Genomic DNA, 25,319 nt, shown 5'->3' on the forward strand with positions numbered 1-25,319 from the left:
GGAAAGGGAGTGTTGTGGGAGTGGTGATGGTGATTATTCCCATACTATATGTGCAGTGTCAGGGTGGCATTCATGGCGTCTATAGTGGCGTGCACCTTGACTAGGTGACATAGACAGCTGTGGTACAATCGGCTGACTGAAAACATTATAGGACCATGCCAATCCAACCACGCGTGTTTTATTTTCCACCAGTACTTGCTCGCGCACAAGCTTTCTGCCGGCTTCTTTATTTTCGTGAGGAGAGCGTCTGGCTCGCCCGCGTTTCATTCAAGAAATACACAATGCGCTACCGAGAATGGAAAAGATCAGAGTTAAAGCATCGCTCGTGCTGCTGAAGTGCTAGCTCTACCATGCCGCGGCTGACATGTTGGCCCGACATTTCGGCCCGCAGAGCAGTGTCAGTGAGTGCGTGTGTGCTCTTCGAAATCGAACGGTAAATGAGGACACAACGCCTATATATATATATATATATATATAAATGTATATATATTGTTGGCTCTTTGTTAACTGTAAAACACATGGATCTGTTAATGTAATACCGCATTTTATTCAAATGTCGCATCGCAAAGGTGTGACACTTAATTCGCAAAACCATAAATTCTACACAAGAACTCGCAAGCTAGCGGAGGGTATCCAAATAAGCACGCACGCGAATAAAAGGAAAGCATGCTATACGACCGCTCGTTAGGCTACTTTCATAGTTATCCTGATCAGTTGCGTGTGGATCTTAAAAGAAGGTGTTCTCGTATGTAGCAAAAAAAAAAAATATCTAAATGCTTCGTTTGCATGGCGTTTGGTTTGGTGGCTAGTTTTGGGTTTGCTTTGTTTAACTACGTTCAACCCTTTTTTCTGTGATGCCGTAATAATCCGGATTCTCCCTGGTGTTACGAAATAATTTCTTATTTTTCCTGCTGCCTTGCGTTCCACCGGAGGTTACAATTAGAGGAATACACTGCACTAGGCCTTCGCTTGAACTATACATCGCAATCAAAGAGTGCTCACACAGAGATTACTTATGGGATAACAAAGAACACCAGACCAACACTCTCTACAACGCATCTGCGCACTTCCTCCTACGTCTCGCCTACGTTTAACAGAGCTTAATCAGCAACATGACTTAGTTTGTGCAATTCATTGTAGTTCCAGGTTTATGATCCACTGCGGTTGCTTAGTGGCTATGGTGTTGGGCTGCTAAGCACGAAGTCATGGGATGGAATTCCGGCCACTGCGGCCCCATTTCGATAAGGACGGAATCCGAGAGCACCTGTGTACTTAAGTTTAAGTGCACGTTAAAGAAACCCACGTGGTCTAAATTTCCGGAGTGCCCCACAATGGCTTGTCCCATAATCAGCTCGCGGTTTTGGCACGTAAAACCACATAATTTAATTTTTTAAATACTTTCCTGGTTTATGTGCACAGGTCCGTCACCACTGACGGCAACGTCGGGTGTCCTAGCTGGAGTGAAGTTTTTATGTGCTTTCGTTTAGACAACGAATCGGGCTTGCTCCTCTTTATTTTTCTCTTGAGAGCGGAAGAGTATATATACTATAGTGAGCGCACAATTAGCCGCATAGCGAACTAGCCATGGATGTGATTGATAATTGTGGAGGCTGTTCGACGCGGCGTCACTTTAATTCCGGCTGCAGAGTCGAAACTCGGCGGAACAACGTGCGTAGTGTACTGTGGTCTACTTTAGTCTTTAGATTTGTCCTGTTGCTCTTCCTTTCCTCTCTCCTCCCCTCCTTCCTATCTTCCATTTCTGCGTTGCTGTCACCTCCCTTCAGAAGAGTAGCCAGGCGTTGTGCCCCTTCCGGTGGCAGTTGCCAGCCTGCTCGTCGCTTCCCCTTTCCTGTTAACTGTGTATATGTGTATATGTGTTCAAAACAAATAATAATAATAGTGAGGGAATCAGGGTTAAATGAAGTCAACAAAAATAGGAAGACTGTATATTCCTGACGCCGTGGTCAGCATCCGAACCATGTGCTTATGGAGGCAGGGGTCCATGGGACTCACGTCTGACACGAGGCAGCTTGCCGCGCCTGGCATCGATTTACTCTTCCCGCACGGACTCGTCCTGCTGACACCGGTGTAGTTGGCCAGCTTTCTCTCACCGACCTGTCAAGGCGGCAAGAGATCGTTACTTCCGGGACACACTATCTTTGCGGTAGTATAAAGCCGTCTTTTTTTGTTGTTGTTCATTCTAGCTAAGCGCCATGCAGGGCGCCTCATTTTTTTTTTCCTGGTGTCGACATACGAAGTCGCCCGCAATTTTGCGCATTGATTCGGGTACAGATCAGAAGATATCACAGTGGGCTTCAGTGCGTGTGGCGGTCCTGCTAGAAAAAAAAAAAAAAAAGTTGGACCATGTGTTTTCTGCATTTTGCCGCATGCGGGCTGCCATATTTGATGTTAGAAAGTGCGAAAGCAAATAGAGCATACGAAAGTGCACTAGAGAAGAGATTCAAGGAAGAGCAGCGAGTTTTGATTACATGATCCAGGTAGAAGATGCAGCGTGTACCCTAAGGAGCAAAAGTCTGATTTGAGGGTTTGAAACTGGCAAACAGGTCGTTCTTTTTTTACTACTTGAGCATGTTCTTTAGGTGGCTATAAGACTACGCTTCAAACAAACAAACAAACAACGAAAAAACGGTAATTACAACGTAAAATCGTGCTCAATCACTTTTTGAACAATTCTACGGGTGCGCTACTTTTGCATGGAACAGTACGTAGGTGACCGTCCGGTCGAATGCTCTTGTAACTTTCTAGGCTGATGAGCGATGAGGCACATAGGTTAATTGCGTCTTGTGAAATCTTCTTGACGCACTTCGTAATGAATGACACTTGTTCTTAAATCTGAGACTGGCCGATGTAGTTGTTTCTCGTGACGTGAACAAGCTGTAGGCAGCTGCGAGAGCATGTTTCAAACGAGGAGAGTTAACATTTGAGCCAGAGAGGCACTTAAACACAATGTGCGGCTGCTTCAAGCATTGTTATCTCTATAATGCCACGTTATCGAGTTTAAAGCTGCCCTAAGTTTTATGATGATCTGTGTACCGCTGTTTAACTATAAAGTTGTCCTTTGACTATCGAGACAGAAGCGTAATCTTGATTGATTTGACGATGTTAGAAACGTTGGTAACTTTCATCACCAGCATTTTTACATTTTATCGCTCTGCATGGTAACGACCGCGCGAATGAGGCCGCCCCATCTGCCCATGAGGGTATACATTGCGTGGCAACGCCACTGTCACGAAATGGCGCAACTTTACAAGGGTTCGCCCGCTAGCACGTGAACTGACTTTGGCATAATGGAATTCGGCGGAATTCACAAACACTCGTCTTCATATTTTGGATCCGCATCTACAGCTTCGCCCACGGCCGAGGATATCGCGAGCTGAGAGAGAGATAATAAACTTTATTCGGAACAGCACGCGAGCGAAGCGAGTGTAGATAGCTCCTCTGCTCTGCAGGAGTCCAGGAGTGCTGCGGCCTGCACTTATCGCTCGATTGGCTAGTTCCATCTGGTCCGCCGAGTCAGAGCTGGACAGCGCTGCCTGCGTGTGATTGGGTGCGTTATGGGTGGGAGCTCAGTGGATGCACGCACATGCTCATACCATGTGGTAATGCGTTGAGCATTCATCGCAATGTGGTCATTTATAAACATACAGCGCAGGGTGTATGGTGTGGTATACAGACTCAAGTGTGGATACGTGCTTGTTTGGAGCTTCCGCCATGCTACGGCTTCCTCTCGCGTGAGTGCGCTATGCGGAGGTGGTCGTGTTGTTCGCGACAGGTAGTAGGATTGTATAGGATGTGCGCATATGTAATATGGTATGGGCTCGGGGTGGAACTATACTCGGCGCATCTCTCTCGCGGCTCCCGGTGTGCATGCGCTCGGGCACAGGCGTGTACCTGCTGATTGCCATCTATGGACTCATGTGCCGGAGTCCAACCGATGGGTGCGTATGGGGGGAGCAGGCAAGCAGAAACCTTTCCAGGGCCAACTTTTCGTAGGTATCACATCACATTCTGAGTGGATTGCCAGCTGAAGAAACGCTTTTGTGCCACTCGTGGCTCGGCGTGGCCTTCACAAACGCGTTTTCATTTCACTTCAGAATGGCCGACAACCGAACATGCGACGACTGTGGCTGCGAGGAGACAATTGCAAATATTTTTTGTGAATGTCGTTTCAGTGCGCCTAGCAAATAAGCCTCAAACGCATCGGATAGACCTGCAGCCCTTTGCCAGAAATCAGAATCTTCAGACACTGGCCGAGAGCGTCTTCAGCACACAAGGTATTGAACGCGCCGTTGCGCTTTTTGAAAACAAGTGGACTTTGTGAAAGACTATAACTAGTGTCGTGCTCCACATAGCAATGGTGTACAAGATGTGATCTTTCCTTCTTTTTAAAGCGAAATCTTTACTGGCCGCGAACTTGCGATTTCGCCGTGGCCATGCTCCGAGGAGGCACATGACGTCACACTGTGTTCCTCGTCACACCGCGTTCCTCGTCGTTGCGTTCGCCTCCGCTCGCTTCGCCAGCTGCGTCGCATGCCTGATAACATGTCGGAGGATTGAAAATGAGAGCTCGCGTGCGCCACAACCACAGCTGAGGCGGCAGTATGGACGGCGACAATTCTGATAAGCAGGAGGAGGCTTGGAATCGACATCGGAACGAGATGAAGAGGAAACTAATCGCCCAGGAAACAGACGAACAGCGCGCCGAACGACTGGCTAAACGGCGCAACATAGCTAGACAACCAGACTAACCTGGACTTGCAATCAAGATTAGCCAAGGCTAACCATGCTATGCCTTAGCTTTCGCTACGTATATCCTGGCATAGCCGAGCTAAGCCACTGCCATTTTTTTTTTGCGTTTGCCTCTTTCTATCATCTATAATTCCCTTTACCCCAACACAGGGTCGCCAGCTGGTCTACACTGGCTAACCTCGCTGTTTTTCTCTCTCTTTCTCTCTCTTGAGATAATATCACGACGCCCGCCGCACATCTGATGGTCGGTTATTTTGTCCTGGTCTATGTATTCCTCCCTTACCGACGTTTCTGGCAAGCTGCATCATTGTTTTATGACGAGGACGTTATCCGGTGAAGTATCTTCGTTATATTTTTTGTCTCCGTGATGGCGTAGCATGATATAGCAAACCATTCTTTTTCTTCTATCCGACAGTGGCAACTTTTCCTTCATTGCATGGAAGCAACTCCTAGCCTTTAATCTATTAACGCGTAATGACACCTAACGGCGGCATCCCAACCGGGAAGTCACTCGTCGGATGTCGTTTAGCGATGGCATTTTTTATTCCTTCTGCGTACTCGTGGTGGTGGTGATGGTGGATTGTAGCAGCACGCTGGTTTAGCCTGGCAATCGAAGACGGCAATTGCTCCGCCTGAGCGTCTCTTGCAATGTAACTGGTGTATGTTACCCTTAAATCCAGGAAATAAGTGCCCCTTAAGAATGTAAGAAGATGCGAAGCTTCCTTGCAGGCTATACGAGTGCTCTCGAAAAGCGAGAGCACGCATGTGGAAGGTCTTTCTTCACTATGTTTTCAGGAAGAACGTGCCCTTCAAGGAATCACGTCAGCTTGGGCAGGACCACAGAGTGTTCGATGTATTTTATCTGCTTCGTTGCATGTGTCGTAGCGAGTGTAGAATCGAAACACCACGTCTTAAATAGCTACGCTGGTGTATATAGGCAGATCCTGTCCTTACCCGATGCAGTAGTGATGCTTACTGTCGACGAAACCGATTGGTTACGCAGAGCTTTTTCTGGCAAACTTCGTTCGAACTGATCCAGGTCTCCGTTGCTTGCGAAAGCTCGGTGTTTGAAGACGTGCGGCCATCCCGGGTCGGCGTCCCCGGTTAGAAAGCTCTGGCCACGGGCCAAGAATCCCGCTCGCTGAGTAAAAGAAACGGCCAGAGGCATTGAAAAAAGAAGCAAGGAAGTGTGGAAGGGGGTGGTGGTGCGGAGGGGGGCGGGGGCGCAGCGGCGCGGCGAACGCGCGTTTTTTTGGCAGCTCAAGGCGAATTCCGCGGGAACCTCCTAACAGGAGCCTGGGATGCGCGTCGCTGATATTTCTCGCGCGCCGGTCGGCTGGCTCTTTGTTCGGGCTGGCGTGAATGTTTGGCCGCTTCTAGCGCGAAGGCGCCGAGGTGATTGTGCCTCAAAAGCGTCTGCATTCCCGAGTTTGTCAAAGTCGCACGCGCTTCGCGTCTTGCGCGCTTGAAGGCTTTGCTGTTCGGACTCGTCGTCTTCCCTTTGTTTTTTCTTTTTCTCCATGTCTGCCGTTTAACGGATGTTTGCTTTCTTATATAGTAGCGCTTTGCTGTTGCCATATGTGTTGGCGGAGACGCATTCGCAGCTCGGGTATTGCCATTGCTATCGGTTTCTTAGCGCTTGCAGCTTATAGCACGAATGGTCGAGGTGAGGACTTCAATGTGGTCGTCAGAACTACGCTGCATTTCATGGTGAAGGCTTGCAAACAAAAGGCCCTTCGTACGCGCAAACGAACGGTAGCAACGCGGTACGCATTTTCGTCCTATTTTAGAACTCTCAGCCCTCTCAACTTGCGCAACGCCCGCGCTGTAATCAAAGATGAATTACTTTTATGTCTGTCACTCAAAACTTCAACGAGAGGAGAACATTTCAAGCGTGATAACAGAGTCAGCATTACCTTGGGCGAAACTAAACGTAGCAGCACAACGGAGAAAATACGTTAGGCACAGTTTAACGTACAATGTAAAAAATGGGTGCTTTATGCCGAAATGCTACTGCCATTCTAACTTTTGTGTGTTATTAACACTACGTCGTTAAGGGCTCTGCGTCGAAAAAAATCCCATGTCGGCGCCGGCCGCGGCGTTTCCGGCCGAGAAAATCGTCTCGAACCAAGCATCCCGATCTAAGCTGGTCCCCCGCGTGGCGCATAGGCGTTACTGCACTAATTGAATTTCTCAAATCAAGATGCGTCAGGAAATTCGTAAAGTACGGCTTACACACAACCTGCAGAAACGATAGCGTCGGATTGTAATTTGAATATACGAGAAAACATAATGCTGTAACGCAAAAACTCACGTTCAAACCCCTTTTAACGCGAAAGTGTTTTCCAGCTGCCGTTTTAAGTCCGTGTTATAGTAGGAGCGGCCCGGCCCGCTCGGGTCCTTGCAACACCATTAAAAAAAAAGAAAGAAAAAGAAGAACCGCAAAGCCAGCCTTCGTGTACAGCGCTCGCCGCCAGCGTTTCCAAGAAAACATGACGGTTACATAAGCTGCAGTTGCCGGGAAGCGTGAGAAGCAGCCATGTATCTTTGAATGCTGTCGCGTTCCACTCTTAAAGGCGAGGCTTAAGCGTCCTCCGAAAATTTGTATTTTTTTCATTACTTTTTACTTGGTGAAATCTTTATGCCGTGACATCGGAGCCGCTGCAAAATAGCGTGTTGCTTTCGTTTTACAAGCGGCTCAGAAAATCTTAAGCCACAAATCTCTGTTGTGTCGAATGAAGTGACCGAGGCATCTGCAGCCGTGACCGCGTGAAGGGGCGTATATTTAGGATAAGTTGTCACGATCTGATAGACAAATGGCACGTAAGGATAACAGCATGCTTGGAGCTTTGGTTTCTCGGTTCGAACGCTGTCACAGCCGCGTGCTTTCGTGCGACTGGGCTCCCCTGCCGGAACGTTAGAACGAAAACTTCAAACGCGAAGTATTTTAACAAACGAAGCCTTTCGCGGTCGATTCAGCTATTAGCTGCCAACTGATTTTACTATTTCTATATTTTCTTCTCTGTAACTTCAGGGGGGATGCTATCGGCCAAAAGGCAACCGCGACTCCCCAGATTAACCGCTGTCACACATGTCATTGCTTACAATGTCTGCGCTGTAATTATTCTGGGCCTAGCATGTCGCTGCCAAGAACGTCTTTCTTCGGGGACATTCGCTTCACATAGAACCAATGCCAAGCGCAGAGGGCACGCCGTCGTGCTTCTGGCATCTGCAAAGTGTTCCTTAGGCTTTTCTTTTCTTTTTTTTATGCGTCGTCGTTTCTGTCCTCGCTTTGGCCCAGCGCCCCAACGCGAGCCACTCTCGTGGCTGACCCAGTAGCGTGGCGAATGCTCCACACATGACGACAGCTGTTGAGAGGCTTTCTTGGCTGAAATATGACCCTAAGCGCGCAATAATGACTGCTTTCGTCAAGATATACGAGCAGCACGAGATCACTTCGAGCATGTCTCTATTCACTCGCTGCCTCGGTTGCAGTGGTGATGGTGGTGTGCTCCGCAGCAGTGCTTCATTGTTATGCAGGAAAGAGTCCTTTGACAGTATGTGCCGTGTTATTGCAAGTGTAAGCAGCTTTGGCTTTGCACGCGAATCCGCTTAGCGCAAACCTTTAATTAAAGAAAAAAGAAAGGCAGCCGCTCCTACAATCAGCGGAGATAGCTGCACGAAACACTAGCAATAGAAAGACAGAAACATTTCTCGTCATTGCATGGATCTGTTCGTTTCAATCAGAAAGAAGACTGTTTCAAACTTTGCGCTTTGAACTCTATACAAGCACAACATTAGGAATAGGAAGCCGCAGCTACGAATTGTAAGGCCATGAAAGTAAATGAAAACCTATCTGTAATTCATATTTCAGCATTCAACTGATTGCTCTTTACCTCACTGTACTGTCCGTTCGTGATTGCAACTTTTCTGATTGCGACTACACCATACTGCACATCCTCATCTGCCGCCCTTCTTTTGATGACGAAAGACACTCATAGTGTACTGTTTTAAGCCGAGACTGGATGACAAAGCATTCACAGAAGAACATATTTTCGGACCATGGACTCTGGCGTCATCTTCACATAAAGCCACCAGGGCACCGCTGCACTTAAAGACGATGGGGCTATGCGACCGCCTTTCAATGAACAGTGAGCGATGTTGTGCCGACGCACGCTATTTCTCTTCTTTCCTTTTCTTTTCCGTTTCCTTTACTTCCGGTTTCCTCATCTCGCAACGTAGTGTAGCAAACCGGGTGCAACTAGGTTAACCTTCAGGCTTTTCCTTCCTTTATCTCTCTCTCTCTCTCTCTCTCTACAGAACTGTTCATTTGACCACTGGCTAAGCAAGAGACAGTGCGACACCGTTGGCTTCGTCTTCCCGTTTCGCACAGCTTGGTTACTAAATTATAACACGTTGCGTCTAGACTCGCAACTCTTAGCACCTAGCACGTTTTAAGGGCGACGGCCGGTCAGAACATTGGTCGTAAACCCCATTGCAAGGCCGCCTGTCTGCAGTCAAGAAACCCTTTTCCTCGACGAAACACGCAACACACAAGAACAGCATTTAAAAAGAAGGTTATAATTTTCATATAAGTGATGGACCATATAATTTTCATATAAGTGATGGATGGATGAAGTGATATAAGTGATAGCCTGCCTAGCAGTCCGTGCACGGGACTGCCGGTATTAACGAAGAGCGACTCGTTAACAAGGTGAAGAAATTATGCCGAACATAAAACGTAAAGACCGTGTCATGTACGAAGAAGGCGGCAAGAAGCAATGTGTCTTGTTACCTTTACTTTTAAGTTCAGTTAAACCGTATGCACAATTCCCTCAAAAAAGAATACTCCTACCGAGGAAGCCCGTGTCAACCGTATTTTGAATATACCTCCTCTTTACTCGTTCCTCTTGAAAGAGAGGAAAGTTAGGTTTAGTTGTTGTTTTTACATATAATGCTTGCACAGATTACTGCTCTTCGCGTTTCGCTTGTTTTTTTCTATAAAGGCGTTCAGAGTCATAGGAGGGCTCATTAATGAAAGCTTCAAAGGCTGAGTCTTGGCTAGGCGCCCGGAAGGGAAATCACAGGGGCGAAAAAGGAAGAAACATGGGCACATGCACGTACACGCACGCATTGCACGGGAGCAAACTAACGTCGAAGTCATTTACACTGTCTGGCTAAATCCTTGCACACCGGCGGAAAGCCAAAAGTGCCTTTCGTTGCACGATATGTGCGGCGGTCGGAGTTCAGCAATTCCATTGCTTCCAACGCAAACAAGCCCGTCTGTATACTTGCTCTGAGAATCGGCTTCGTCCGGTCTTCGCCATCCTCTTTCGAGCAACTCTCCCGAAACGCGTCTTTCAGTGACCCGAACGGCCTGGAAGCGCGTTTCTTCTGTGATGAGGGGGCCAGTGCAGAAGCGTAATCTTCTCAATCTTGCTCTTGGTGTTCACTTTTTCTTTCTCTTTGGCGTTCTCTCTTTTAGTTAAACCGCCGTGCGGCTTTCGGGTATGCACGACTAGAATGGGAAAAGCGTGCCTTTGTCGGTCGGCTAACAAGCGGTGGCCCTATTCAACAACGGAGAGAAACCGCGACTCACTCTGAAGAAGACGGGAACAGAGTAGGAGAGAAAGCAAACAAAAGAAACCCTTTTAGTCCCGCGCATCCTTTCAGCGCCTGGCCCACTTTCACCGCCGCGGCGAGATCGAGCTGGCGTTCGGAAGACTTCGCAAGGAGAAAGAGCGATAGGAAGTCGGGCGGAAAAGCCGGTGCAAAGGGGGGGGGGGGGGCGTGAAAACGTCAAACTATAGCCTGGTGGCACTCTATATCGGCGCCTCATATTATAGCTGCCTTGAACGCAGCGCGATTTGTTTACGCAGTGTGTGGGGGGGCGGCCTTTTTATTCGCCGGCAGTATGTGTGTGCCGACAGCCAGAGGAGCCTTAGACCCTTCGCGGACGCCGTCAGGCGTCGTTCTGTTCTTCATTTGCATGGCTCTTCAGTCGGACTAGCGTTCGACTGGTGAACAAGTTGAACTAGTGTTCCTCTAAATGGAGGGACACTAAAATGAACCCATTTACGGCGGCGTGCCCGTTCGAGTCGGCGTCGTTAAAGGCCCACCCAAACAAACACGCCGATTTTATATCGGATGGAGCATTCTTTGAAAACTTTCTCTCTTTCTTGTGTATGTTTCTTTTGACGGTAGGAAATTGACTATTAGCGTCAGAACTGCCTTTACTTGACGCCACCGCTGACGTAAGCGTGACTTCGCGAATTTTGTTGTATTATCGCGTACTATAGAGTCGTTTTCGGGTGGTAAGGTTATCCAATATCTCTAAGAGCTTTTGTTTGCACACTGTTTTGAGTGCAATGCAGTACTTATGTTTTAGATAAACAATTAGGTAGTCCCGAACCAGCACTCACCTCAGAAACCGTGCTTCGCTCGTGCCAGTGGTGGCGGTGTGTTGCAGCTGCTAGAGGGTTTAGGCCCAAACAATGAGACGTTCCTTTCCTTCAACAGCTTCCTAACCTTACGTGAGGCCTTCTAACAGTGAAGGACTGATGGAGGAAGCACGCGTACTCTGAAAGTTCTCTTCGCCCCTCCTCACGTATGGAACGGCTGCCGCGCGCCTAGGTTCGAGAGCATCTCTTTAAAGCTTTACGCCAACACCATTATTCATTAAGAAGATGTTTTGTCGTCGCTGAATTTTTAATTAAAGTGCTAATACAGAGACGCGTCGACGCTTTTTTCTAGTTTTGCTTGCTAAACGTGAAGAAGTACCAAATTCAAGCGCACAATTTGATGTGTTTCAGAAACACTGACATGCCAGCGTCGTGCAACGCCTATCAACGCCATTCATGGCGAGCGTGTGGCTGAAACGAACATGCCTGGCAATACGTGCCGTGCTCGCGCTTCTCCGCAGGCAGGCGACAGCGCGCATTCGCAAGCAAACGTCACGTGACCAAGCAGTGAGGTGACGCGCTCGTTCAGGGCCAGCAGCGGCGTAAGGACGCGTGAAGGTAGCTACGCTGAGGATGCACCAAGGAAGCCTTCACTGAGGGCCCCTCAGTAATTAAGCTTTTAGAGTGACATAAGGCGGCCTCACCACAATGAAGGCTTCCTTACTAATGTAAGAATATTTCATTGTTTGGACCTTAGCCTGGCGATCCAACCCGGCAATTGTGGCGTTGGGGGTGTACAAAGAAGGGAATACGTCAATTTACCGGCCGCGGTAGCCCAGTCGCTACGGAATTGCGTTACTGAGCCTAGAGGTCGTAGGCTCGATTGCCGCTGCAGCGGCTGCACTTCGATGACTGCAAACTTTTGTTGGAAATTTCGATTTAGGATCTCGTTAAAGAACCACAGGCGGTAGAAAATTAATCCGGTGTCCTCTATTACGGCGGACCTCATAATCACACCGTGGTTTTTACACGTAAAATACCAGAATTTGATTTATTTTATTCAATACGTCAAGGCTAGTAGAATTGGAATACGACATTTCTGTGTAGAGCCCGGCTTATGTACTAGTGCTTCTTTTTCCTTTTTTTTTTCTGCATGGCGATTGGTGGTTTAGCATGTGAATTGAGCCCGGTGATTGGTCTCCGTTAGCGTCGCCTTCAATGGCCGTAAGTGTCTCACCATACGTCCAACAAACTTTTGCCTCTTAGAGACCACCGCTAGAACCGATCTTCTTTTTCTTTTTTGCATCAAAGGTTCATTTGCCTTCACAAACATGGTGACAGTATAGACTTAGATATATTACGCAGTTTTTGAAACACACCGGCCTCGGTGACTGATTGTAGTCCTGCTGTGAGTCCTACTGTGAGCTTCCAGTGATCGCTCTCTCCCTCTTTCTATCCCCCCCCTTTTCTTAGCTTTCAGTGTTGGGTAGCAAACCGGAAGCTCACCTGGTTGACCTGCACACCTTTCCTCGCCTTGCTTTCTCTCTCTCTCTCTCTATCTCTATTTCCACCGGCTCTGCAAAGCACATCCACTTGATAAACACGAGTAGGTCGCGAAGTGTACAGACGTGTCCGTTATCTGCTGTCACCAGAACGTGATATGGAAGAGCTTCAGGCATAGTTAGTAACCAGCCGGCCGCATGGGCAACGTTAATGCGGATTTCTTTCTTTGGCTGGGCAAGAAAGAAAAGAAAAGAAGGAAAGAAAAATGGAGCAAATGCTTATTCGGTTTTGGCATGGTATGTCTGATTTGAGCCTGCCGTCGTCACATGGTCGTCACATAATTCAAGGCCATTCCGCCCGGCGAAGGTGGATGACCAGCGGAGCTGTAAACATCGTGGTAAGAAAACTTGCGCTGAAGACTTTATCGCGTCACTCATTGTCACTTAGTAACGACGGTCACAATGGCTTTGTGGCCGCTATGATATGCACTGATCGGCATACTCGTAACTGCCGACACATTCTTTCATAATATGAAATCGATGCATGCACACCGCTGGGTAGTCGGTTGGCCCGGATCGGTGTGGCATCGCAAGCGAAATGACTCCAACACGAAACGCGTAAACCACTCCCTTTTCGGTCCCGTCACATCCACATTGAAATCACCGACATGGATCACAGGGGTGATGTCATCGCAACTAACCTACGTAAAGTTAGTAGCCATGAACCTTGCGGGACTATGAACCATTGCATTTTTTGCTTGCTTACGGACGGACGGCAAAAAAAAAAACATTAATGGGAAAAGGACCTGCGAGGTTGCCAGCCCGGGCTCAGGCCACCCGGGCATTATGTGCGGATAGGCATAGCCTTTCCACCGCTGCCAGGGCCCGCTGGATAATCCATAGTTGGTCGTCTAGTTCCGAGCTAGTCAGAGCGCTTAGCCATCGCTCCTCGAGAAGGTCCGGTTCTATGTTGTCCTCTACATATATTGAGCTGATCTCTGTGCATTTCCATAAGATGTGCGCCATGTCTGCGTGTTCGTGCCTGCAGAGCTTGCAGCTCGCGTCTGGGTATTGTGTTGAATTTACTCTGTTTAAGTGTACTGGATTTCGGAACGTTCTGGTTTGCAACCTTCTCCAATCTATTTCTTGATACCTGTCGAGTTGTTTGTGGGGTTGTGGGTATGCTTCTCTTTGTTTCATGTAGTGTGTCGGTATGTCGTGGTACGTGACCAGTCTGTCCTTGTCGTCTTTTATCGCTTCTTCGTCGTCGTCGCCTCCTCCGTCTTCTCCATCGCCTCCGCCGCAGTCCTTCCCCCTTCCCCGGGGGTTGCGGGATGTTGTGCCGTCACTGTCCGTGCCGCGGTGGGTTAGTTTTCGCGCGGCTCGGTGGGCCTTCTCGTTGAGGTTGGGAGGGGCATTCGTGGTTACTTCTCCCATATGTTCCGGGATCCATTTGAGGTATATGGGTGTAATTTTACCGTTCTGAAATTCTTCTGCTCTGCGGTTCAGGATTTTGGCCGCCTCGGTGGAGACCCAGCCCTTTGTGAAATCCATAATAGCCGTCTTGGACGTCAAAAGCGTGGCAGTTTGGGCGAGTTGGTATGTCATGACTGATTTAGGCTTGTAGCGCAGCTCAGGAAGAGCAAAAAAGGAAGGAGGTAGGGGTAACCAAAGGGAACGGAAAACAGGGTGAGCGCTAACTTCCAACTGATGGTTTATTTCGTGACACACGACTACTTATACACTCGGCAAACCATATGACATCAAGAGATAACAACCCTGTTTCCGTTCCCTTTGGTTACCCCTACCTCCTTCCTTTTTTGCTCTTCCTGAGCTGCGCTACAAGCCTAAATCAGTAAATGAGCCGTCTTGGAGTCGCTGATTATTGTTCTGTACAGTTGCCGATCGTTGATTACAGCCAATGCGATTGCCGTTTCTTTGGCTCCCTCCAACTATCTGGTCCTTACGGAGCCCGCCGTCACGGTGTTTCCTTTTGTGCATACGACCGCCATTGCGAAGAGGGAGTTACCTTTGTCAGCGGGGCTGTGAGCCAGTGATGATGAGAGTTTTCAACATGTTCTGTATGGTGTATCCGTGAGAAGTAAGGACGTAAGCACTGTTCGTTTCACTTTGCTGAGTGCTTGTAGCCTGTGTTTTACGGGGCTATGAGCAATTACATTTTTTGCTTGCTTACGGTTGTATGAGTCATTGGTGATGAAAGTTTTTGCGTGCGGACACGAAAATTCTATGGTACCCTAGCCAAATACAGCTGCGCTGTAAAAGAGACAGTCCAAAACCGTGCCGAGGTGACAGTTCCCATAGCGACAACGGGCGATAGGCCTGCAGTTTGACACAGAAAGAAAAGCGATGGTCGACAACCTACAAAAGAGCGGTCTCACGCACAGGACCTTTGAAGAGGTTGTTTTCCCCGGAGGGCCCGCGGCATTCAGGAAGAGAGCGCAACGACTGCTGATAGCCTTCCTGCGAGACACGGGGCTCATCGACACCTGGTGACACACCCCTGATCTCAACTCGAAGGAGGATCAGGCGGAACAATTGCCGGCTATGTATGCCAGGGTAACCCCGCCTGCTTCAACATCACCACCACAACCACCACCATAGGTATCCGCGACGACACCGGGTATGCACGGTGACCAATCCGCGGAGTGCACCTTAAGAAAGCGAAGCTTAGACCACATTGTTTATAGCCATACGCAGGTACTTTATTTTGAACAACAACAACAACAACAACAACAACAACAACAACAACAACAACAATGACGACACGCAAGCAGCCACACATCGTTAGAATGAAAGAAGAAAAAGCAAACGACGCAATATCTACCCTCGGTGTATCGTGCCAGCCGGCATCCGTATATCGCGCGGCGTTCTGGATTGAGCGTCGAAGCGGTACAAGAGGAAAAGAACAAAAGCATCTGCCGCGCTCTGGCGCAATACAAGGCGCCCCGTTGTCACTGTCACGACGGAGACATAGGGGGCGCTCCGGCATCTGTCCGTTATTCCTACGGACGCGGTGATCCCGCTGCGAGGACACGGAGGAACACTGCTGGCGCTTGATTAATCGCCGGAGGGATCGCCGGAGGGTCCCGCGACCAGCGACGGATCAGACCGTCGGTCTTCCCGCGGCGTGACGAATGAACGAGCGCAGGATGCTCGGTGACGAACCGAATGTACGGGCAGCGCCGAAAGCCCCCGCCATCCGTCTGCGTGCACCGCGTTCCGACGTCGTATGGGTCTGCGCTGGTTATAGCACCACGCATCAACCACGCACCGCAACGCGTGAAGCGCGACCGTCGGCTGTTCTTCTTTTCGCTTAGACAAAGGCTATCTTCGAAACCAAATTGCCTCTTGAAATGTCGTGCTCTCGCGCGCGGGTACCGCCAAGCTTTCACGATATGCTTATCTGTAATGATATGCTGCATGCGCCGTGATCGTCACCGTGCACTAAATATACCTCGTTCATGTAATCTCTCTCAACACAAAAAATAATATAAAATAAAAAGCTTATATACGTATCTTCATCACGTGAGCCTACCACTATCGCTTGCTATAGTTGTTTCATTTGCCAAGTTATTGTGTTTTTGAACACAAGCATAAAATAAATGTGCTTGGCTTGCATCAAAGAACAAATGGGATCCAAAGCGCCTAATTTGACCTACATATATATAAACATTGGCCGCTAGTACGTATATTGTAAACTTGCGAACATGCTGTTGCCAGAAACATCGCTGTCATGCCGCATCCGCTATATATATTTCTTTTTCTCGCAGGAGAAGCAAGACCAGAAGAGGGCCTCGACGGAAGAGCGCCCGATGACGTCGTCGGCGGCAGTTCCTCCCTGCTCGAAGAGCGATCAACATGGCTTCCCGCCCACAAATCACCAGGCGAGTGCGACAGCCTCTGCTCGTTCGGCTTCTATCCGGCTGCTCGGTTGGCCAACCCCTTTCCCTCTCCTATAGCTGCCTTTTACTTCCGGAACGGCGCCATCTTCCGGCCGGAGTCGGTGGGCTATTATTATGAGCCATGCCGGGTGGTCGGCTGCCTGCCCGACGGCGGGCCAGAAGAGTTTACGACTGGGTGCGCTGGCTGCTGCTTCGATTGCCCTATACGGGGTGGCGTCAGCTGCGCTATGTGCTGCGACCGGCGGGGGGTCACGCGCCTTGCTCGGCTACTAGAGCCATTCCGCGGCCGAAACGGCGCCGCCATCGACGCCGCATGGGTGTGTCACCACCACGCGGCTGTTGCCCGTCGCCCTCCCAGCAAGGCGGTGCCAATTTCGCCTTTCCTTTATTACGCTATAGCCGGCGATGAAAGAAACTTCGATACGAGGGGCACGAACACGTGGCGCGGAAGTGGCGCGACTTGACTGACATATACCACCGAACGTCTTTCGTCTCTCCGGTATTAGCTGGACAAGCGTTTCCCACGTGCTCCTGAAATAGCCCGGCAGGCGCGGGAAGAAAGTTTGACAGAAGAAACAGTATGAAGGGGCTTCAGTAGGGGATTCTGCCGCGGTTTTGCGATGAGATTGCTGGACACGCTTTGTTTTCCCGAACATCCGCCGCGGGAGAGCTTCTCACACACAGTCGCTGCGGTTGGGTTCAGGTTTACCTTATCTGGCTTTGGTGAATGATGCATTGTCTGTGACCGAAAACCACAGCCGTTGGTCTATAGTTTCAAGCGGAAATATCACACCTGCAATATGCCTTGTCTTCCATTTCCCATCTTCCATTGCTTGTGCTTTTTTTCCCTGCTTTTGTGCTGCAGCTGTTGTTGTGGTTGTTGTTGTTGTTGTGGCGTCAATTCATTGCATACTTCTAAAGCCGCCGTTTTTATAGTTAGCGTGCAGCCGTTGGACTGAAGTTGGGAATATTCTAAACACGTGATATTTAGGAGTCGTTGGCGCGATTAAGTGGCGCCGGCTATGTCTCATTTTGCAACGAAATAATACATTTGAGAAATACGAAATCAAGGTGGCTCTGAAGAAAATCAAGGCCACAGTGATAGGAAAAAATCTTCAATTAATTTCTTCGAACAAGGCTTAATTCATCAAAAAACGAAATTTTTTTATGGAAGAACAAAGATAGAAACTTTTGAGCAGTCAGAATCCCGTGCTCTCTATCGTTGATCCCGAAGTAGTAAACTGCGCTTTGTAAAGCTGCAGTGGAAGGGCATCTTCACGAAAAAGAAGTAATTTGCTATGATTGTTCTCGCATTGCGATCGTAACCTACATCATTCTCTATGGCTAATACGATCTATTAAAGTAGTAACGCTGTATATAGAACCTATTAAACTAAACCTGCATTTATATTGGCTTTTCTTGTGTCTATCTTCTACAAGCTTACTTCTTGCGCACTGAGGGAAAACATATATTCAACCACATGCAATTTCGACGTCTTTGAAAACGAAGACGAGATGAGACAAAGTGACAATTCGCCGCGGACCCAGATTGCTGCGAACCTTCCGTCTGGTGCTTCCATCCCACACCCCCCTCTCCCTCTCCCACTCGCATTTTGCATTTCAAGCCAGATATCTATGTGCCCGAACCACAAGCAGCTCAACGCCAATGCCGCTTCTGCGTTTCATCTGTGCGTTCGGTCCGGCCAATCTGAATACTTGCTGAGTTTTTTGTTTTTCTTTTTTTCTTGCTCCGTTTTCTTATTATGTCGCTTGCAAAACTTACTTTGCTCGGGAGAACAAGCACCGCGTCGGGCAGCAAGCCTGCCTTGCCGTGTTCGCACTGCGCTAAAGGATCCGCGCTCTCCACCCGCCCCCCCTCCCCTCTCTCGCTCATAGCGTTACTGCGGCGACACCGTCGCCTCTATACCGCGCTGGAATCCTAATCGCGCGGTATGGCCGCAGCGGTGGACCGCAGCGCGGCATTGCAATGGTTTCGCGCTCGAGTGCGCCTCGTTGTCCGCGTGCGCAGCAGCGACGTGCTTCGCATGGGACCCCGCTGCTTTCGTGTACCGCGCGCGTGGCTGTCGCTCTCTCTGTGTGTGGTTAGCGCGCTCACGTGCGCGCCTGCCGTCCCGCTGAGGTCAGCCGCACATTCGATTCATCGGCGCGCATGCGGAGTCGAGGCGTTCGCAGGACGAAGCGGCCTTCAGGTCTCCGTTGGGATCTCAAAGCTGCTGGTATTTGTCCTACGCGCGATCACATGAACGGCGCGCATTCCTATGTGGTCAAGTTAGGCTGGGTCGCCGTTAGCCGTCTCCCTGTGTAGACGCGCCGTGTAGCCGTCTCCGTGTAGACGCGCCGCTTCATGAAGGCTTTAAGTTCGCACTCAAGGAAAAAGAATAATTTAAGCCGTATTAGTAAACTACTCTTCTCTGCAATGCCAAACACAAAGGCACTCTTACAGCGAGCTAAGCTTTGATAAATGAGAAATGGCCCAAACGCAAAAGACGCGTGTCGGCGCCGCCTTCAAGTCCCCGCCCCATCTTTCGGTGACGTCAGGGATTTTGACGGCGTCTGCTATAGGCCTCGTTAATTTTGTATCTGTAAAGATGAACTACATAGCATTGCAAGAAAGATGGACCTTCGTAAGTTTTAAAAGCTTTTCCCGAGTAATAAAAACCAAAATACGAAAATAATTTGAAATTTCTGAAGTCACACGTGTGCCAGCGCGGGGTTTCGGTGAGATACCTTAATATTCTAATTGTAACCTTCATTTGCACTGCTTCATAATCTACCTTTTACCACGAGGTTAACGAAGATATATTTTTTGAAAGAATGCTTTTTAAGTCAAAACATATTTAAGTCTAAACCTATATGTCCCTTTAAAAATGAAATGAATGTCGGGCGGCTTCAGTTGGTTTCAGTTCCGTTTAGCGTTAATGTTATGTTATGTAAATGGCGGATGTCTCTAACAAGAATTTGGGGGAAATCCGTAAACAGAGCTCTCCCACACCACAGACCAGCGTTTTCTTTTTTACATATGTTCTAAGGACATGAGGCTTTGACTGCGGATTTGAAGATATGCAACAGGAAGAACAATGGCAGATGACTAAAGTTCATGTGATCTTATTTACTTTTCCTACGTGGCAACTTATAAACGAGTTAGCCTTCTCGCATAGATACAAAAAAAGAAAAAAAGAACACCCTATACCCGTATATCCTATACATCGCGCCTGGTCCTGAGAATATTAGTTCTAAATTGTTGAAACTGTAAGCACCGGTTTGTCGTCTGCTGATTTGCGGGAGCGCTGCTTGGCTTCGCTTTCCAAAAAGACATTTGATTGACGCCCTGGGACACCACAATCGCCCCAATATACGGGAATAGGGAGGCAGAAAATAAGGGATGAAACGTAGACAGGTTAACCACAGTAACTAGAGCCCAGTTGGCGACTCTTTACTGGGAGAAAAGGTAGAAATGATGAGGTGAAGAAAAAAAATTCACCGACGAATATGATACTCCCTAATGCGAAATTTGAGCGCAGCTCTATACGTGTTTTCATTTCGCGATATATCGGCTGGCGCGGACAATCTGTCTCGTGCGGCGCGTTGAAAATGAGCGAAGTGTGCTGCGACTGCCTCGCTAATCGGGATACCGCGAGGGGCAGCGCGCGGGGGACGCGTAGGCGCGATCTGAGCAGCCGCCGCACACAGACCTCTGCTCATGCAGCGCTTTGTTTTGATGCGCTCGCCGCACGCCTTATCGATGGCGTCATCGATGAACAGACGGCTCGCGCTACTCTAGCGCTATCTCGCAGTGATCGTCGCCGCAGAAAGCCCCATACATACTAGCGGTAAATCGCGCGCCGCCGGCGTTAAAACGCAGCTGCGGGAGAGCGGCCGCACCAAATGGCGGCGAGCCACTGCGGCGGTCACGTGACAGGATGAAAATGTCGCCTCCTCTTTGTAGGTGCGAGATGTCGCATGCTTTCCCTTCGCCTGATGTCAGGCGAAGGGAAACACTGTCGCACTGTCTCCAAAAGCCTTTCCTTCAGGACGCCTGGGTTAGGCTCATCATCGTAAAAAACAATCTGAAACCATGATGAGCAAAACGTGAACAAGGTGAATGCAGGAGCCAACGTTTCGACAAGTGGACTTGTCTTCTTCTGAACAAGGTGAATGCAGGAGCCAACGTTTCGACAAGTGGACTTGTCTTCTTCAAGGCCTTGAAGAAGACAAGTCCACTTGTGGAAACGTTGGCTCCTGCATTCACCTTGTTCACGTTTTGCTCATCGTCTTGAATTTCCATCTCCCGCATTCCTCGTCTTTAATCTGAAACCATGACAGTCGAAACAAGCGCGAAAAAAAAAAAAACAAGCAAACCGAACAAGCGCGAGTGAGAGCAGACGCGACCAGACGATAGTTCGGAGGGAGTGGTCTGGTTGAGTCTAGATACGAGTACGCATTGAGCGGGTCTGCATGATACCAATTGCCCGCGCGCACGTAACTGAAGGGGCCGCGCTCATTTTAACGCGACAGCGTTAAGGAGCTCGTGTCGCAGAAAAGCCGGTGTCGTCGGTGTCGGCGTTCGCGGCGTTGGCCGTGAGCGAAAAATCCCGGCAGGCAATTTATAAATAAAAACAACTTCCAACATGGGCTGCGTGGGAATCGAACCAAGGTCTCCGGAGTGTGAGGCTCAGCCACGAGTTCGATGCCTCAAACCGGTACAAAAGCGCCTCTAGTGAATGCGGCGTTGTCTTGGAAACGTGCCGTAGATAGTTATACTGTGGTGTATATCGGTAATTATTAGCATGTAACTTACAGAAGTTGCAGTTACACGAGTAGCGAAGTACGTTTCCACTACATTTCTTCTGCGCTTTCCGCACACGCAGAGCCATCTTGCGGCAAACACAGAAGACCCCCTCCTTTCAATGTACGGCGCTGCCCCGACAGGTGGCGCGCCACGCGCGCAATGGGGCTGTGGCGGAGCCGGTGCGAGGTGCGTCGCGGCCCCGACTCCCGCTCCCCTGACGACGCTTCGCCGTGCTCTATCAAGGGTGGCAGAATCAAACGTCCTTCCTTTCTTTAGATCACTATCTATATATCTCTCTGCCCGTGCCGATCACGACGTTTGGCTGGCGTAGATCGTTTCCCCCTCCGAGACACCGAGTTCTTTGGTTCGTTCCGCTTGCTCAGGCGCACGTTTGGTTGCCGCGCCGAACGCTGCGTTGCTCGACGCTCACTGCGTGATTGGTGGGTGCAAAGTCCGATGCGGGGCGCCTCGTAAGTGATCGCTGCGCCGTAGCGCATTGTCTTTCACCCCTTGGTGAGTCGACGGGAACGCTGTCGCGTTTCACTCTTGAAGGCGAAGCTTAAGCGTCCTCCAATTGTTTCTCCGCCATTCGCGGCTCGCGACTTTCACCTGCCGCTCCGCGTTCACTCTTTCATTCTTCGCTGTTGTGCTCGTTCGCTCAGCTATGCCGATACCGATGAACGGGGGCATAAGAGTTGCGCTTTAAAGAGAGAAGGTATGAAACGATTTATCATTCCTTTAAAGAGCACAGCATCTCCAACGGGCGCTGTAAGAAGGATGGTGTGGCCACACACAGCTTGGCGCATGAAACATACGTAGGCCTCAGCAGGCGCAAGCACACACGAAGGATGCGTGACTTTAGCCTTGCTTCCGCTGGAAATGGTGAAATATCACCGCGGTTTTTTTAGAAGGCCCAAAATTTTTATACAGTCACCTGTTCTACGTAATACAATTCTAAACTTCGATCTAAATTACTCGATCAGGCGTCCATTACTTCTACGAAAAATTAGAATGCCTAATTAAATAGTTAACATAGTTACCCCATTTAATCATTTTACGTCAGAAATTCAAATCTACGAATTATAGCCGGTGAGTTGCCAAGGCGTATCCACTTGTAACGAATTCTCTGCAGTTTACCAGTTTCGAGGTATTAATTTTCAAAGTGTCCAACGATATTCATGGACGTTCCAGTTCTTTTGTGCTTTAATGAATAAAACAGCGTTTTTGTAAAGAACTAAGTGTAACGCAAATGAATTTCTTAGGATACATTCAAAATTACTATATCGAAACTGGTGCAGTCCAGATAATTTGTTCCAAGTGGATACGCCTTGCGAACTCACCGGCTATAATTTGCATATGTATATATGTGCCATAATGTAATTAATTTACAAGTTAAATAGCGTAATCATGTTACTTATTTAATTAAGCGTTTTGATTTCTCGTAGAATGGCCGCCTCAGGGAGTAACTCAGATCAAGGTTTAGAATTATACTATATATGCCACAGCCAATTCTGAAAATTTTTGGACTTTCTAAGAAAAAGCACCCATTATACACTCGTCCCATTCCTCTTCTGTCTCGGACGCTAGTGTCATTCAATATGACACAATTAACCAGTGATAATCTCAGCTGCATCGAAAATGTCGAAGTCTGTGCCCAACGCTGCTATACGGCTGCTTGCAATATATGTGAACGCATCCAATGTTTCCTGCAGTACATTTTATACTGCTTTTCTGATCTACGAATGGAATAAAACGTTCCGCAAGGAGGGCATCGGAATGTAAAGGCGTCGTGCGCTTCCGACGACAGCTGAGCGACACCATAAGCGTCAAAAGTCAGCTAACAAGCGACGCCGCCGGGGATGCAGCTGTCACCGCGGCGCTGACATGTGCGACACCGTCAGCTGCGGCCGCACGCACGCGCACTATATGCGATTCGGGGCTGCAAGATGAAGAGAACAGCAAAGACCGCAGAAGTCAGCCGCGCAGCTATTTCTATCTTTTCTTTCTTTCCTATTGCCGACGTAGGCACCAGGCGCGAAGCCGTCGTCGTCGACTTATGCGGGCGGCTATATAGGCCGCGGAAGCGTTTATTTTTCTTGCCCCCTTGTTTTGCACTCTTCGGGGCCTTGGGCTACCGCGAAAGTTGAGCAAGCGTTTACGTCGATTCTCCTGTTGATGCTTTCGTTTGTTGCTGCAGACAAGTGCGAGCTTTCTTCTATTCTTTTGTTGTTGCTCTTTTTCTTTTTTTTTCGCTTAGAGCAAACGTTTAGAGATCTTTAATTTTTCTTAATTTCTGCTTCAGAAACCTGGGGTTTTATTTTCTCTATTGTTGCGCTTAAGACTTATCCGCTCAACATCCTGCATATCTTGGCTTACGTTCCCATGACGGCCCAAAGCACACCTGTTTTACTTCTTAACTTCCGTATGTCCCTTCCCTCGCTAGTCGACTTTTATGCGCCCCTTCTGCGTAACCTTCCTTGTGGCGCTATTTTTTATTCGCATTCGGCAGCCACGGCCAGGTCCCTGTATATAAATGACGTCTTGAATCAGTAAAATCAGAGCTTGCGCCGACCTACAGGCTCTCCCAGCGTGTTGCCCTTTCGTGATTTTACATTTGTTTCCACTCGTTTGTATGTTGCTCTTTGTTGGAAATTTTCAGGTCAGCCCCCAAGCTGAACGATGTCCCCACGCGTTTCCAGTCACATTTGCATTAGAAGGGAACTTTTGTTTATAATCCGGTGCCATTCTTCTCCCATACCTTTGATCATCGAAAGCCTCCTTCCTTCTTTGTTTGTGCTCATGTTTATTCTTGAATTTCAGACTACCCTGCAGTTGTCACGACATTGTGACAAATTAAACTGTTCAACAGCACGAGGAGTAACCGTGTTAAATAGATGGTGGCCAGGTCGCATCGACCCGTTATTGCCACGAAGGTAAGGGTGGTGGCGCAATACTTAAGCTTCCTTAACCGTAAAGGACACATACAAATGTAGGTAGCATGTCTTATCGATTTTTCTGTATCCGCTTTCACCTAAGAGCCGGGAGCGAGTGATATGCAAAAAGGAAAAAAAAAAACATACCGCAGAGCGCTACTAAAGTAGCGAAACGCAGTATGCCGACCTTTCCTGCAATTAGTGCTCCCGGTATAACCGCTTTTGCTTAGCAGCTGTCTGTGGAGAAGCGAAGGTGCATGGAACATAAGCGATAATGGAAACTGCCCATGTGTTGGAGTGTAATGACGCCTGCATTGCTGGCGAGAACCTACATATATATAGTCGACAACATCCCCCATTTCTGTCTCACTTCCAATCGTTTTAAATATATTTTGCCGATGCGTTAGAGTGACAGGCCAGGGGCTATGTACATAGTACCTACCGCAGCTACCTACCATCTCGTGTGATTAAATCTATTTTTCACAGCTCTCCGCTGATTCGTCGGCTCGATGACGACTCTTGCGGCCACTGAAAGAAATATATTCAGTGAACATTTCTGCCGACAAAGTGAGACAAACGCACGAGCAGTTCTTGCCGAATCCTGTAGACATTGCCTTATACGGAGGGCGTCCCCGTGACTAATTTGTGTGGTTCATAGTACAAGAATGCAATAGCAACCCTGGGGGCTCTATATATGTTTGCCTTGCATTCTGCTACATCCGCTCGCGGAACTATGGGGTTCTGTTTCCTTTGTCGCTTTCTCCGTAAGGGCTCCGTGGAGATTTCAACGGAAGTTTGCTTGCAACGGCGGTCCCTGACGCGACATCACCTCAACTGCCCTCCCATACGCCAGCGGTGGCTCGTGTTTTCCTACTACCCGGACACAGAACGAGATCGAGGCTCACACGTGTTGACGAGCAACGAAGCAAGTAGTCGCAGACCGGAATTGTCGTTGGAGAAAACGTTTTGCCGGGAAGACAA

General features: G+C 48.8%; 1 protein-coding gene across 2 annotated transcripts in view; it reads left to right on the forward strand.

Moving 5' to 3' along the window:
• LOC126542458 (uncharacterized) overlaps positions 1-25,319 on the forward strand; it is a 268,634-nt gene that overhangs the window by 136,418 nt on the left and 106,897 nt on the right. For both annotated transcript variants that reach the window (XM_055077259.2, XM_055077260.2), the window contains exon 2: positions 16,465-16,578. In XM_055077259.2, coding sequence (XP_054933234.2) covers positions 16,465-16,578 — 114 coding nt within the window. The remainder of the gene's footprint in view (positions 1-16,464; positions 16,579-25,319) is intronic.

The sequence above is a fragment of the Dermacentor andersoni genome, chromosome 2 (genome assembly GCF_023375885.2).
Source record: "Dermacentor andersoni chromosome 2, qqDerAnde1_hic_scaffold, whole genome shotgun sequence".
Taxonomy (NCBI): Eukaryota; Metazoa; Arthropoda; class Arachnida; order Ixodida; family Ixodidae; genus Dermacentor; species Dermacentor andersoni.